Source organism: Rhinolophus sinicus, linkage group LG10 (assembly GCF_036562045.2).
Source record: "Rhinolophus sinicus isolate RSC01 linkage group LG10, ASM3656204v1, whole genome shotgun sequence".
In the NCBI taxonomy this organism is placed as follows: domain Eukaryota; kingdom Metazoa; phylum Chordata; class Mammalia; order Chiroptera; family Rhinolophidae; genus Rhinolophus; species Rhinolophus sinicus.
Genome location: NC_133759.1, coordinates 14660605 through 14674161, shown reverse-complemented (window position 1 = coordinate 14674161; position 13557 = coordinate 14660605). Strand labels below are relative to the sequence as shown.

The 13557-nt window shown below is 45.1% G+C and overlaps 1 protein-coding gene across 4 annotated transcripts in view; it reads right to left on the bottom strand.

The window, feature by feature from the left end:
* Positions 1–13319, bottom strand: part of TRANK1 (tetratricopeptide repeat and ankyrin repeat containing 1) — a 102776-nt gene extending 89457 nt beyond the window's left edge. Inside the window, exons 1-2 of one of the 4 annotated variants that reach the window (XM_074312632.1) lie at positions 13179–13319; positions 8807–8947 (exon numbers count right to left, since the gene is read on the bottom strand). In XM_074312632.1, coding sequence (XP_074168733.1) covers positions 8807–8892 — 86 coding nt within the window. In that variant the 5' untranslated portion in view covers positions 8893–8947; positions 13179–13319. Of the gene's footprint in view, positions 1–8101; positions 8517–8806; positions 8948–9356; positions 9481–13163 lie in introns of those variants that run through there. The other 3 variants (XM_074312633.1, XM_074312634.1, XM_019727660.2) reach the window with 3 other exon arrangements.
* Positions 13320–13557: the final 238 nt, after the last annotated feature.

Genomic DNA, 13557 nt, shown 5'->3' with positions numbered 1-13557 from the left:
GGTAATGGTACGGGCCGTGACAGTCCATGCATGTAATTTGAGTGCAAACCCTGAAACATTTACAGAACCTTTGCTTTGTTGACCCAGCAAAAAGAAAATATTTGTTAAAAACATAGCCCTCGTATTTGCCTGTTTTCACAGGGCTTTCCTGAAATTACCAGTCAGTTAAGCAGTTACAGCTGAGGGAATCTGTGAGACTCAAGGCCTTGAATGAAAGGTGGGAGGGGTCAGTGCTGGACCATTAGAAAGTGGTCCTAAATCTACTGTGATTGTTCCTTTGGGAAGAATAGCCCCCACACCTGCTCACAGGCCCTAATAAACCCTTTTCAGCTGGAGGACAGACCATGGGAAGCACGCTCCGGGATGGCAGCTCAGCTCACCACAAAGGCCTTCTGAGGGGACAGCCGAGTGCAGAGGTGGGCTTGCATGTGTGCTCTATGTGCCACACGTGCAGGCTGCAGCCCTGCCATGGGGGTGTTTGAACTGGAACTTTGGGAGGAGTTCCTCCAGTGATGGCAGATGGGGTAGGAGCCTCCAGAGGGGGGTGGCCTTGCCCCCCTACCCTGCGAAGAAGCCACTCTGGGGGGAGAGAATATGATACTTATACCCAGAGACAGGAGAGGCAGAAAGAGGAGGCTTCTGGGGCCCCACCATTCCACATACCACTGCCCCTGAGGCCCAGCTGTGCCCCTGTCCCTTCCCTAATTCCCAAAGACATCAGCAGTCTTCCAGAACTCGCCTCTTTTTGCCTAAGTAGTTGTTTTTTTCCTTCATTCACTAGAAAGGAAGAAAAGAGGCAAGAGTAGCTAGCCTATTTCACCCCTCTCTACCACTTCACATTAAACAAGGTCTAGATCACGGGTATCCTGCCCCCAACCCTTTGCTAGGCATCCAAAGCTCCATGCTAGACCTTTGGTTTTCTGCTTTCCCCAATAGACTGAGCTCTTAAGGCAGAAACTAAGTCTTAACTAAGTTTTATTTCTGCAACCCAAGGGCTCATCGTTGTATGAATAAATGATTTTCTGGCTGTTTCTTTACTTATCAGAGACAGATGAGTAAGCTAGAGGAATGGGGAAGGAAGAAAGGTTTAGGGGTTTAATTCAAACTAGATGATTTCACTGGTGGTATTGGATTTCTGACCACCTCCTGGAATGCCAAGAAGTGCTGAACTGTTAGATGTTCCCTTGGAGGACACAAATTCAATGAAAGCCAATCACACAAAGTGTAAGCCAGAAACCACCAGATAAACCCAACTAAAATAAAATTCCCAAAGCTGCTGGCTACTTGGGAAAAACAAAGGAGAAAGATGTTTACACATTTATAAGCACCTGTTGAGAATTCGATGGTCAGTGAACAAGGCTACATATTCCCGTGTGATATTATAGTCCCAGAGATTTAGAAATGCTCAAACCAAGAGTAATCCTATAGTTAGTTTGGAGCTGGTAAAAAGTAACACTTGCATACACAGAAAAGAAATCTAAGGGAACCTAAATAGGGTTGCCAACTCTTTATTTTGCCAAACAAGAACTTTAAAAAAAAAAAAATTGTACTGTCTACTACCCCCATAATTGCACAAAAGAAGAAATATTTTAATTCCAATAAAAGGAGGAAAAATGTAAATTCAGACGAAAGAAAGCCATTCCCAAGAAGGATGAGCTAAGAACCTTACAGCACGTTTTAGTCTTGGATAGTGTGCAGATGGTTTGGACATTGAAAGAGTCATTTCAAGCCCTAACACCACAGCAGGCCCCTGGAAGGTGCTCAAGAAATATCGCTAAAGGGCAAAGATAGATCAATTTCAACTCCTGGTTCTGCAGTGGAGTCTCAATCATGTGACCTACAAAGAGAAAGGACATAAGGAGGCCTCCCTCCCAGCTGGTGGCCATTGATAGGTGTAATTTCTCCCCAGTGTGTGCCACAGATGGGCATTTTTCCGTTTTGCTATTTGAATGAGAGGAGTCCGAGGCAGTTGTGTGATAACAAATAAAATTCATTGAGCATGTTCTATGTTCCAGGCCTTGTGCTAAGCCTTTCTCGGGCAATTTCTCATTAAATATCCCTAATGATGCCAGTGAGAGAGGTATAATTATTATCCCAATTTCACAGGTCAGAAAACAGTTTTAATCAAGGTGTAGAGACTTCAAGCAAGGAGCAAACTCAAGCCTGATACCAAAATCTGTGTTCACAAGCCTGGAGAGAGACGGTGAACAAAGGGTGGAGGGTAACTGGGGAAAACAGGCAGGATGGCTTTTAAAATTAAAATCAAATCCTGCAAAAGCAACCCCAAAGAAGTCTGAGCAGTTAGCACTCCACACTCTGCCTCAAGACAAACAAATGAGGAACTTAACCCTCGGCCAGGACAGGTTGACTCTCCGTATCTGGGTTAACTCCAGTCTGCCCTACAACTGCCACATTACCTTTATTTAGGTCCCCCCCACCACCACCACCCCCTTCCCCCCCCACCCCTTCCCCCACCCCCCACCCCACCTGGGAGTTAGAGATGATGGTAAAGTTTGCAAAGTTCAGAGCAGCCCCAGAGGGCACAAAGCCACCCTGCGGTGGCAGCCCTGGAACAAAGTGCTTTCTCATTCACCAAAGAACCTGAGTTGAATAATAGCAGCCCAGACATCCTCCCCTCCATGTCCCCAAGTCCCTCTGTGATAATGTTAAATGCTGGTTAATGGCCTCCATTCCACCTCCCACCCTCAAGACCAGAGTAATCTAATTCCCCCTCAATATGAAGGTCAAGAGAAACCCAGCAGAGGCTAAAACACCATCCACTGTGGCATCGGGAGGGTCCCAAGGTGCCCCGGAGCTCCCCATACACAAAACAGTCTCCCCCAGACAGGGACACCTGAAGGGCAGTCCCTTAACAGTGTCAGGAGAATCTGAGTTCTAGCCTCAGTTCTGACACTAGCTGACAGTTTCCTGAAACATGGAACCTTGATCTTGGCCTTGAAAAAAGAGGCCAGGCTGAAAGATGTATTTATCCACACTCCCAGCCTTCTAAATAAAACTGTGTGTTCACACACACACACACACACAAACACACACACTCATGCACACCACACTTTCCATGGCTTCTAACCCCATTTAGAATAAAGCCCCAAAAGCTTTGATTCCCATTCTAAGACCCACACACACACATTTCAACTACCTTCAACATTCTCCAAACTATATGCCCACAATATTGTAGCCACAAATTCATCTGGCTCCTTGCCTCTCCCACACCTTTGCACAACAATGTAACAGGGCTGGGGCTGGTGCCAGGAAGATAGAAGGATGTAAATGTGTCCCCCTGATAGCAGAGAAAGTCCAGAAGCCTGGGATCAAGTCTTATTTTACCTCTTCCAGGCCTGATGTCAGGTAGCCAATTCACTTAACCCTAGGCCTCAGTTTCCTCACTGGAAAACAGGGATAGTATTGCCTACAAGCCTGGACTCCCCATTTCCTCAGTCAGTCAATAAATATTGAGTGAGTGCTAATTGTGTGCCAGGCACTCTGATGGATGCTTAGGATACGTGAATGAGCAAGACTGACCACAACACTGCTGCCCTCATGAAGCTTACATTCTGGTACAGGGAGGTCTATAAAATGGGGATTGCTCGTAATATTTCTGTGAGAATTAAATAAGATATATATGAAACACACTTACCATACAGCCTGACATAGGATCAACTATTATTATTATTATTATATTGATGTTTAAAGTATACACCCTTTTGCTCACCATTATTCTTAAAAAGAAGCTGCTCCTGTTACCTAGAATACGCCTCTCTCCCTCCTGGCACCCTTCAATCTGCCTGCTAGAAGTTCTCTTCATCTATTTAGGCACAACTCAAAACTGACCTCCCATACTTCCTCCTGGGAAGGATTCAGGAGCAGGGAACTCTCTGGGCGTGCTCGTCTGCATCTCCATTAATCCTTTCTCACAGGTCAGCCTGGCATTAACTCTGTTTCACCACCTTGAGCAGCGCCTACCTATGTCTTATATGTTTACATCCTCCATAGGCCTATACAGGGCACTGAGATATGTGGGGAGTGGAACTGCCTTAAACAAAAATAAGAAAGCATAGACAGGTGAAAAGAGGTAAGACACTGAGGGGAGAAGAAAGGGCATATTAGAGAGGAAGTCTTGGAGGGACGGTTTATGGGGACCCTTGGCACCTGGCCAATGAGTTCAGACTTGAGTGAGCCCTGGAAGTCACTGATTTTTGACTTCTCCAGGTAGAGTAGGCCCTGATGGGCAGAGATGAGCTGGTCCAACGGTGACCAAAGGAGAGTGCACTGGCGGCCACACCTGGACATGAAGCTCACCCCAGTTCGAGGCTGTGATCTGAGAATTCTCACAGTGAATCAAATTGCCCGTATAGCACTGTGATTCTCTATATTCCCTGTGTTGCGAAATTTCCTCCCAAATGGCCTGGCGTCCTCTGAAGCGAAGCTGAATATGCCACCCCAAAATGTCACTTCAGCGTATTGATTATTTTGAATTAAGGGTATTTGAGAAACAGCTGGTGTAAGAAGGACTCTGACCCTTCTTTATCTTCCTGAAAGCAGAAGATAAATCTCCATGTGAAAGGTACCCTCCCGGTACCAGGAGGGTAGAGAGACATCCTTATCACCAGAGACAGGGAATTTAGGGGCGAGGAGGCTGTATAAACAAACCTTGTTACTTCTTTACCAATTGATTACCCCAAACCCAAACCCTTTGTCTTGTCAATTTTTCGCAAATGCATTATTTCTTTGTCTAAAAGGTATAAAAGCTTCTTGCTTTGGACACCTCTTTGAGTCTCATATTTTTATGGGGCTCCCATGTGTACAAAATTAAATGTTTCCCTCCTGTTAATCTGTCTTATGTCAGTTTAACTACTAGAACAGCCAAAGAACCTAGCGGGGAAGAAGGGAAAAAGAACTTTTCCGCCCCTACACCTCCGAAATGTCATCACCATTTTCTAGAGGTAGCAATTGGCCCCCTTTCCATTGACAGGAGGATCCAGGGCCTACAAAAATATAAACATCTCAATCTAAATGTCATCGGAACTTCAAACACAGTCACAGCTAAAGCCAGATGTGGCCTGGGTCCAACACACACACAGGAGTCCCACCAGCTTGCAGACACATGTCATGGTGAGTCCAGAGGGGCACTGATACAAAGGTTCAACACCAAGGCAAAAGGTGGAGTCCACTCACGTAAACTGGGTCAAGCTATCACAGGTAAGGCGCATTCCCACTTCCAGATTTTCCATAAAAACAAGGAAACAAGGCAATGCTTACTTAAGAAATTTGAGACCAAGAAAAATGTCTGGTCAGGCAGCACGGACAACCCCACTGACAAAAAGAAGAACACTGCTCTCGGTGTAGGCACTGTGACATTTTGGGGTTCAAGGTGCCTGTTTACCTGGTTCAACACTTATTTTTTATTTTAAACCTGAATCTCTCTCTGCCATCACCACTGTCCCTATAATCAATCTCTGCTGTAACTTAGAGTGTCATCTTTACTAAAACTATCCATTTCCCCCAATTCCTCTTTCTTATAAAGATTTCTTATAGTAAGGATTTTTTGACCTTAAGAACCTCAGCGTGCACTCTAAGGAAACTTGTTACAAAAGCCATGAACCCACAGTAATCTGTGTCACTGACACAGCAAAGGCAAAGGGAAACCAAAGGCAAAGCTCTGACCTGTCAGCCCCACTTCCCCATCTGAAAGGGCAAAGATCTTGTTCCTCAAGGTTAATTAAAACAACGCCACATTCCTGACAACCGCTGGAGGCCCACACCCCCAACCTCCACTTCAGGTCTTAAAAACATCCTCAGGATCATTTTACCTTCCCCACCCAAACAGAAGGCTTGCGGGTTCTACTTTGGCTGCTAAAAGAAGCTTCATCCTAACAAGCAAAAAAATAACAATAATAATACAAGGGCATATACCTTAGTAATGGGCTTTTCGTAGCAGCCACAGAAAAACAAAACTAATCAGCAAAGAGAAGTTTAAGAATCTCACAAAGTCTCTATTTGGTCGCTGAGAGCCATGCTCTGGGAAGTCAGGATATATATATATATATATTCCTTGATTTGCCACTAATGACTAACAAGTGATGGGCCTCGGTTTCTTCATCTATAAAATGTTCATGGCCCCATTCCTGACACTGCATTTGTGAAATTCTGAGCAGAGACTTAAAGAATCCCCTTTCGAATTTATAAATCCAGAGTTTGTGGCAGCATTAAAGCACTCTACTTCCTTCTCCAAAAAAAAAATAAATAAATAAAATTCAAAAGAAAACAGGCATAATGACAAGGAGCCATTATTCTCCTATCTCCTCAGCACTCACACAAGGCCCCACTGAGCTCAAGGTAGACAACCAGCTGGTGTGGGCAGACAGACAGAACCAGAGTAACCAGAAGCATCCTCTAGCTTGCCTTTGCAGACGCTACTGGCATGACCCACACAGCCATGTCCTATGGTACTCTCATTACTCAAGTATGAATTTCCTTACTCGAGTATGGATATCAGCCTCCTTCATCGCTCCAATGGTTACTTCCCAAGGAAATGGCGATTTCCTAAGCCTCTTTGAGGTGCTCCAAAGAGAGCCTGCAGTTGCCACCTAAACTGGTTAGTTGGTCATAAAATCAAGTTAATGGATTATGATTAGCTTTTTAATAGGACAGAAAATGTCACTGTGCTTCACCCTGTAGAGAGAATAAATACACTGTGGAGCTCTTGTTGCAGTTTTATGCTTATATATGCACGTGGGTGGGTGTGGTTCCTATTGTGGGTCTTAGTCAAAAGAGGACTGAGAAACCCATACACCTGAAGAAGGGGGATTTGACTTGGGATGAATGCCACACACACCCATCCCACCTCCATGCCCTGTGGAGAATGCGAGGGCCAGCAAACGGTACTGAGAACTCAAGCCCCGATCATGCAATTCTACAAAACAGAGCTGACCGGAAAACAGCTGAAACAAACTTCTGTCTCCCCTACAAGGTAGTACTTCCTATAAGGTACAAAACAGGATGCTCAATAAAAGACCAAGCCATCCGTGTAACAGCCTTGCCTCAGAAAGGTGCTTGGCACCAGGGAGACTCAGCACAGACAGCCATGGGAGAACTTGGGTGCTGGGAACGCAAGGTTCTTTGCTCCCTGATCTTCCAGCTAAGGTTGACTGGGCTAACAGCAATGCTGGGGATTAGAGATCTCAGAGCCCCCTTTCTCTGTTTAATTTTTTTTCTTTATTTTTCAATTGCACATCTCCCTAAAATTTTTCGCTAGGAAGCACCAAAGCTTACAGCCTTCCAGAAACGACTCCCAGCTGGAAGGGGAGCTGGCCTGCGCTGCACGCAGAAAGATAGGTGCAATTTCAGCAGGGTTGCAAAAGCTCAGGGCTCTCCTTGGGCTCGCGGCCGCAGGGGGCGGAGTGAGCCTTCCCAGGCTCTGAGCCCACGTTTGAAAACGATCTGAAGCAGAGACTGGGCATCTGGGGACTCCGCTTCTCGGCCTTGGGCCCTGCTCTTCCCCTGCCCCTAGACTCATTTGGCCGAGGACTGTAGACCGTGAAGCAAGCCCCTTTCTGGCAAGTCCCGCTCACGATCGATCGGGCGGGCTGGGGAAGAGGCCTGCCCAGGGCTGGATTCGCGAACCTACAGCAGCCGGGAATCGACCAGACTCTCCAAGTTCCCGGCAAATCCCGCCCCGCGCAGGGCGCTTCCCAGCCCAAGAGTGTGTCCGGGGCGCATCCACTGGTCTTCTCATTAGAACATACTAGCAGCCCTGGGGTCCTCCCAAGGAGGTGGGAGGTGAGACCCGGAGCCGCAGGTTCTGTACCCTGGTGGGAACGAGGCAGGCCACGAGCCTCTGCAGTCCTGTCGCAGCTCGTCCCCTCGTCCCCTGGGGCTCAGAAGGCCAGAGCCACCCCCGCGCCTGACCCCGCGCAACAGGCCCGGGTCTGCACCTGGATGAGCGCGGGGCCCACAGGGATGGCCTGCTCGGGTGCTGCCTCGGAGGTCGCCGGCCCCCGCGCGCAGCCGTTTCCCTCTAGGAAGAGGCGAGGGACGTGGAAGACCCGAGGTGCCCCCCGCGCTTCCCGCGCCACTTACGCACCTAGTTGCCCGCGGGTCCCACATGGCCCGGGCCCGAGGGCCGGCGTTGGGCCCGCCGCCACCGCCTCGGGAGCCGCTTCCCTAGCGGCAGGACGCAGCGGGCGGTGCGGAAGCCCGAAAGCCGCGGTACTGGGCAAGGGCGGCGCGGTGCAGCGGCCGCGCGGGGGCCCCCTGCTCCCGGAGGATCAGCGCCCGGGCAGTGATGAGAAGGCGCGGGGGGCGGGGACCCTGGCGCCCAGCTGTGTGCAGCCCGCAGACCTATTCCAAGTTTCCACGTAGTTGGGAGAGACCGAAGATTGTCACGTGCACGTCGCCGCTGGATGGGAGGGGGTGTTTGTCACTGTGTTCAAAAGAGGCATTTCGACGTCTCCCATTAAGCGTGTGAGTGCTGCTCCAATGGAGTGGCTCTCAGCTGCCTTTGAAAAACGGGGATTTCGAGCCGGTTACCACGAGGGGCTGAGCACACACACACACACACACACACACACCGGACACGGTCCAGCCATCGATGAATTCCACTTTCGTTACTCGAGCCCGCAGCGATTGTCACGGAAACTGAGAACAGGGTCATGACTCGCCTCTTCACCTTCCCTCCGTCCCCCTCATATAAAGAAACCAGAGCCACAGCCTGCGGGGCTCCGAACACCGGCCCCTGAGCTCCCACTTCCTTTTTGCCTCAGTCAGTCACTGGATACCAAGTACTTACTGTGAGTTCCAGACTCCATTCTTGAGTCGCTGGGGATTCAGGTGGGAAGAGGCCCCCAACTTCTTGATGCTCACAGCCGTGTTCATGGCATCTACGGTCTAGTATATCTCTCACCACAGGCAGGAACTAGCAAGGAACCTCCTGGAAGGGCAGTGTGATAACTGAGGTGGGGGACAGTTAGGACAACCTCAGGCTGCCATTTCCCTGTCGGTTCTTGGAACTATAAGCCACACACCCTCTCACCCACTGCTCCTGTTTGGGCCTCAACTTCTCTGGGACGGGGATTCCTTTCCCACAAGCCACGGATTTGGCCCAATCAGAGAGCAAAGCCCCCTGCCCTCTCTTGGGGCAAGGCTTTGGCCTACACTGCCTCCTGGTGGTTCTCGCTTCTTCTGGGGGACTACCCAGCCAGGCCACCCCTGTGTCGGGGAGGGGGACACCGCAGAGTTTTAGAGAAAGGAACAGTACAGTTTCCACAGAAGCAGAGAGGAGTTGATGACAGTAAACACACTTAAAACACGCAGCCCATGTACTTCTCTGCTCTGCTTACTCTGAATCAAGAGCTAGCCAAACAGTCTAGCTAGCGGTCTTCTTGCTTCTGGAGTCTCACCTCCTCCCATTTCTTCTGTGCATTAATCTTCCTCAAATACCACCGTGCAACACTTCCAGTTTAAAAGTCTTCAATGGCATCCTGTTGCCTACTGGAGACCAGGTTAGATAGCTGAGCATTTGGGATTCTTGACAATTTTACCCTATCCTTCCAGTCAGCCTCCTCACACAAACATTATACTCCAGTAGTTCCCAAACTTGGCAGCATATTCAAATCGCCTGAGGGTCTTTTAAAAATACTGATGTCTGGCTCCTATTGTCAATACTCTGGTTTAATTGGTACGGGGTGTGATACGGGCATCAGGATTTTTAAAAGCTCCCCAGGTGATTATAACATGAAGCAAAAATTTTGGAAACACTGCTGGTCTCTAAATAGTTGGAGTTACTTGTTGTTTCCCAGACATCATTGATCGTTGCACTTTTAGGAGACTTTACATATCCTTTCTCCAATGTTTTTCCCAACATCTCCCACTGCTATATTTAGGAAAGGCCCATACCACCTCTTCTAACATGCCTCTTCTTTTGAGCCAACTGCAAGTAATCTCTGCTTCCAGAAGGCCTAGCCAGGTTCTTACATAAGCATTTCAGAATATTTTTGTCATACTTCTTCCTCTGTATCTTTCATCATAGTCCTCAAAACAGTCACATCAACTCAAGACAGTCAAGTCTTTCTGTTTAAAACTGTTTCTTCTCTTTCTGCTATTTTAATATTTTTATCAAAATTACACATTCTCACAGTTAAAGGAACAGTCCCCCTTCCCACCTGACTTCTTCCCCAGAGGCAACTTTTATCTCTATTAGCAGATCAGTAGATGGCTATTTTCGTATCTCTAAATAACACTGCTACTTCTTATTGTTGGGATGTTTTCCCCAGTTTTATGCATCATCAGGTAAATTTTTTTTTAGGTTGTGCTTGTCTGAAAACCTTCACCCTCTATATAGTTTGTCTGGGTATAAAATTCTAGGTTGGAAATAATTTTCCTACAGGATTTTGAAGCTATTACTCCAGTGACTAGCTTCCAGTACAGCTGTTGAGAATTCTGGAAACATCCAATTACCCATTTTATGTGACCTCTCTCTCTTTTTTTTAAATTTCTGGAAGTCTGAAAATTTTTCTGTTTCTTCCTAATGTTTCAAAATTACACAATGATGTGCTTTGATTTGGGCCCATTCATTCATCCCATTGTATATTGGATGTGTTATTTCAGTCTTGAAACTCAAGCTCTTTTGTTCTGGGAAATGATCTTGAATTTTTATTTTTATTTGTTTATTTTTTTATGTCTTCTCCTCCATTTCCCCTATTCTGTCTTTTTGGAAATCCTATTATTCAAATATTGAACTTCCAGGACTGGCACCTGTGATACAGTGCCCTGTAACTACATATCTATCAACAATTACTTTAAGTGTAAATGGATTAAATGCTCCAATCAAAAGATAGGGTGGCTGAATGGGTAAGAAAACAAGACCCTTATATATGCTGCCTACAAGAGACTCATTTCAGATGGAAAGGCTGAAAGTAAAAGAATGGGAAAAAGATATTGCATGAAAATAGAAACAACCACAACAAAAGCTGAAGTGGCAATACTTATACCCGAAAAAAATCAATTTGAAAACAAAGGTGATAACAAGAGACAAAGAAGGACCCAGTAATCCCACTTCTAGGTATTTATCCGAAGAAACCTAAAATGCTACTTTGAGGGGACATGTACATCCATATGTTTATTACAGCATTGTTTACAATGGCCAAGATGTGGAGGCAGCCTGGGTATCTGTCAATAGATTAATGGATAAAGAGTAGATGGCACATATATGCAATGGAATATTGTTTGGCCATGGAGGGAATAGGTTCTTGCCATCTGCAGTGGCATGGATGGACCTGGAGGGTATTGTGCTGAGTGGAGTATGTCAGATAAAGGCAGATGCAATGTGATTTTGCTTATATGTAGAATCTAAATAACAAAATAAATGAACAAATAAAATAGAAAAAACTCATGGATACAGAGAACATTTTGATGGTTGCCACATGGCAGGGGGTTTGGAGGTGAGTGAAAAAGGGAAGGGATTAAGAAGTACAAATTTGTTGTTACACAGTCATGGGGATGTAGGGTATAGCAAAAGGGATATAGTCAATAATATTGTAATAACTATGTATGGTGCCAGATGGGTACTAGGTTTATTGGGATGATAGATGGGAGGGGGTTGGGAAGTAGGGTGAAAAAGCTGAAGGGATTAAGAAGTACAAATTGGTAGTCACAAAATAGTCATGGGGATGTAAAGTGTAGCATAGGGAATATAGTCAATAATATAATAATAACTATGTATGGTGTCAGGTGGGTACTAGACAAGCCAGGGAGATCACTTCTTAAATTACACAAATGTCTAACCACTATGCTGCACACCTGAAATTAATATAAAATATTTAAATAAGTAAATAAAGGGAAAAAAGAAACAAAAACTCAAAGACACAGACAATAGTCTAGTGGTTATCAGAGGGTAAGTGGGGAGGTGGTAGTAGAAGAGGGAAAGGGTGGGAAATATAAGATGATGGAAGGAGAACTGACTCTGGGTGGTGAACACACAGTGCAATATGTAGATGATATATTATAGACATGTACCCTTCAAACCTATATAACTTGACTAACCAATGTCACCCCCAATAAATTTAATAAATAATAAACAAACAAACAAAATAAAAAATGGGCAAAGAATCTGACTGGATATTTTTCCAAAGAAGACATACAAATGGTCAACAGTTACATGAAAAAGTATTCAATATCACTCATCATCAGGGAAATGCAAATTAAAACCACAGATCTCACCTCTCACCTGTTAGAATAGCCATCATCAAAAAGACAAGAGATAAAAAGTGTTGGCAAGGATGTGGAGAAAAGGGGACCCTTGTGCCCTGTTGGTGGGAATGTAAACTTGTACAGCCACTATGGAAAACAGTATGGAGTTTCCTCCAAAACATAAAAATAGAACTCTATGATGTAGCAATCCCACTTCTGGGTATTTATCCAAAAGAAACAAAATCAGTATTTCACAGAGATATCTGTACTTGCTCTTTCATTGCAGCATTATTCACAATAGTCAAAATAGGGTTAGGGAAACAACCTAAGTAACAGATGAACAGCTAAAGAAAATGTGATAGATGATAGATAGATGATAGATAGATAGATAGAATGGAGATATATAATGAAATATTATTCAGCCAGGAGAAAGCAGGAAATCTTACAAATACTAAATGATCTCACTTATATGTGGAAGGAGAGAGAGCGAGCGTCAAATTCACAGACAGAGAGTAGAATGGCAGTTACCAGGGGCTGGGGCAGGGACTGTTCATAGAGTATATGCCTTCAGTCATAAAATGACTAATTTCTGGAGATATAATGAAAAGCATGGTGACTGTAGTTAATAACACCATACTGTACACTTGAATTTTGCTAAGAGAATAAATCTTAAACATTCTCATTACAAAAAGTGGTAACTGTAAGGTAATGGATGTTTTAACTATGGTAATTGTTTCACAACGTATACGTATATCAAATCATCATGGTGTATGTCTCATTATAAATAGATACAATTTTATTTATCAATTGTACCTCAATAAAGCTGGAGGAAAAAAAAGAATATTAATTTGAAAGAGCAGGAAAAGTACCGGTGAGAGCATCCATGGTTCTCTCTCCTTTGATTCTGTGGCTTATCCCTTAATATGATGTTTTGAAGGCCAGAGACTCACTCTACATACCTTTCTGCTTCTCACCTGTGGTTGGTTGGTTGCTTGAAAGAATGACAAGCTCTTCTCCCTTGAAAGTGTCTAAGAATCCACTTCAATGATCTTGAATAACTGAAAATTAACAGACCATCTTGAGGACTTCGTTCAGCCAGAATCATCACTGTCAAACACATCCAGGAAAACAAATGACTATTGAGTCACTAGTGGCCACAATGGCCACTATACCAAGTGAAGATACAGACCCAACCCTATGTACCCAGATAGCTAACCAAGTAAGAAAGACAAACATTTAGATAGATGATAAGGAAAATAGAGTATGTAAATAAATATCAGTTGATCTTTTTAAAGGGAAGAGCTTATACAATGCCAAATAGAGGAAGTACAATTTATTTTCATTCAACATTTA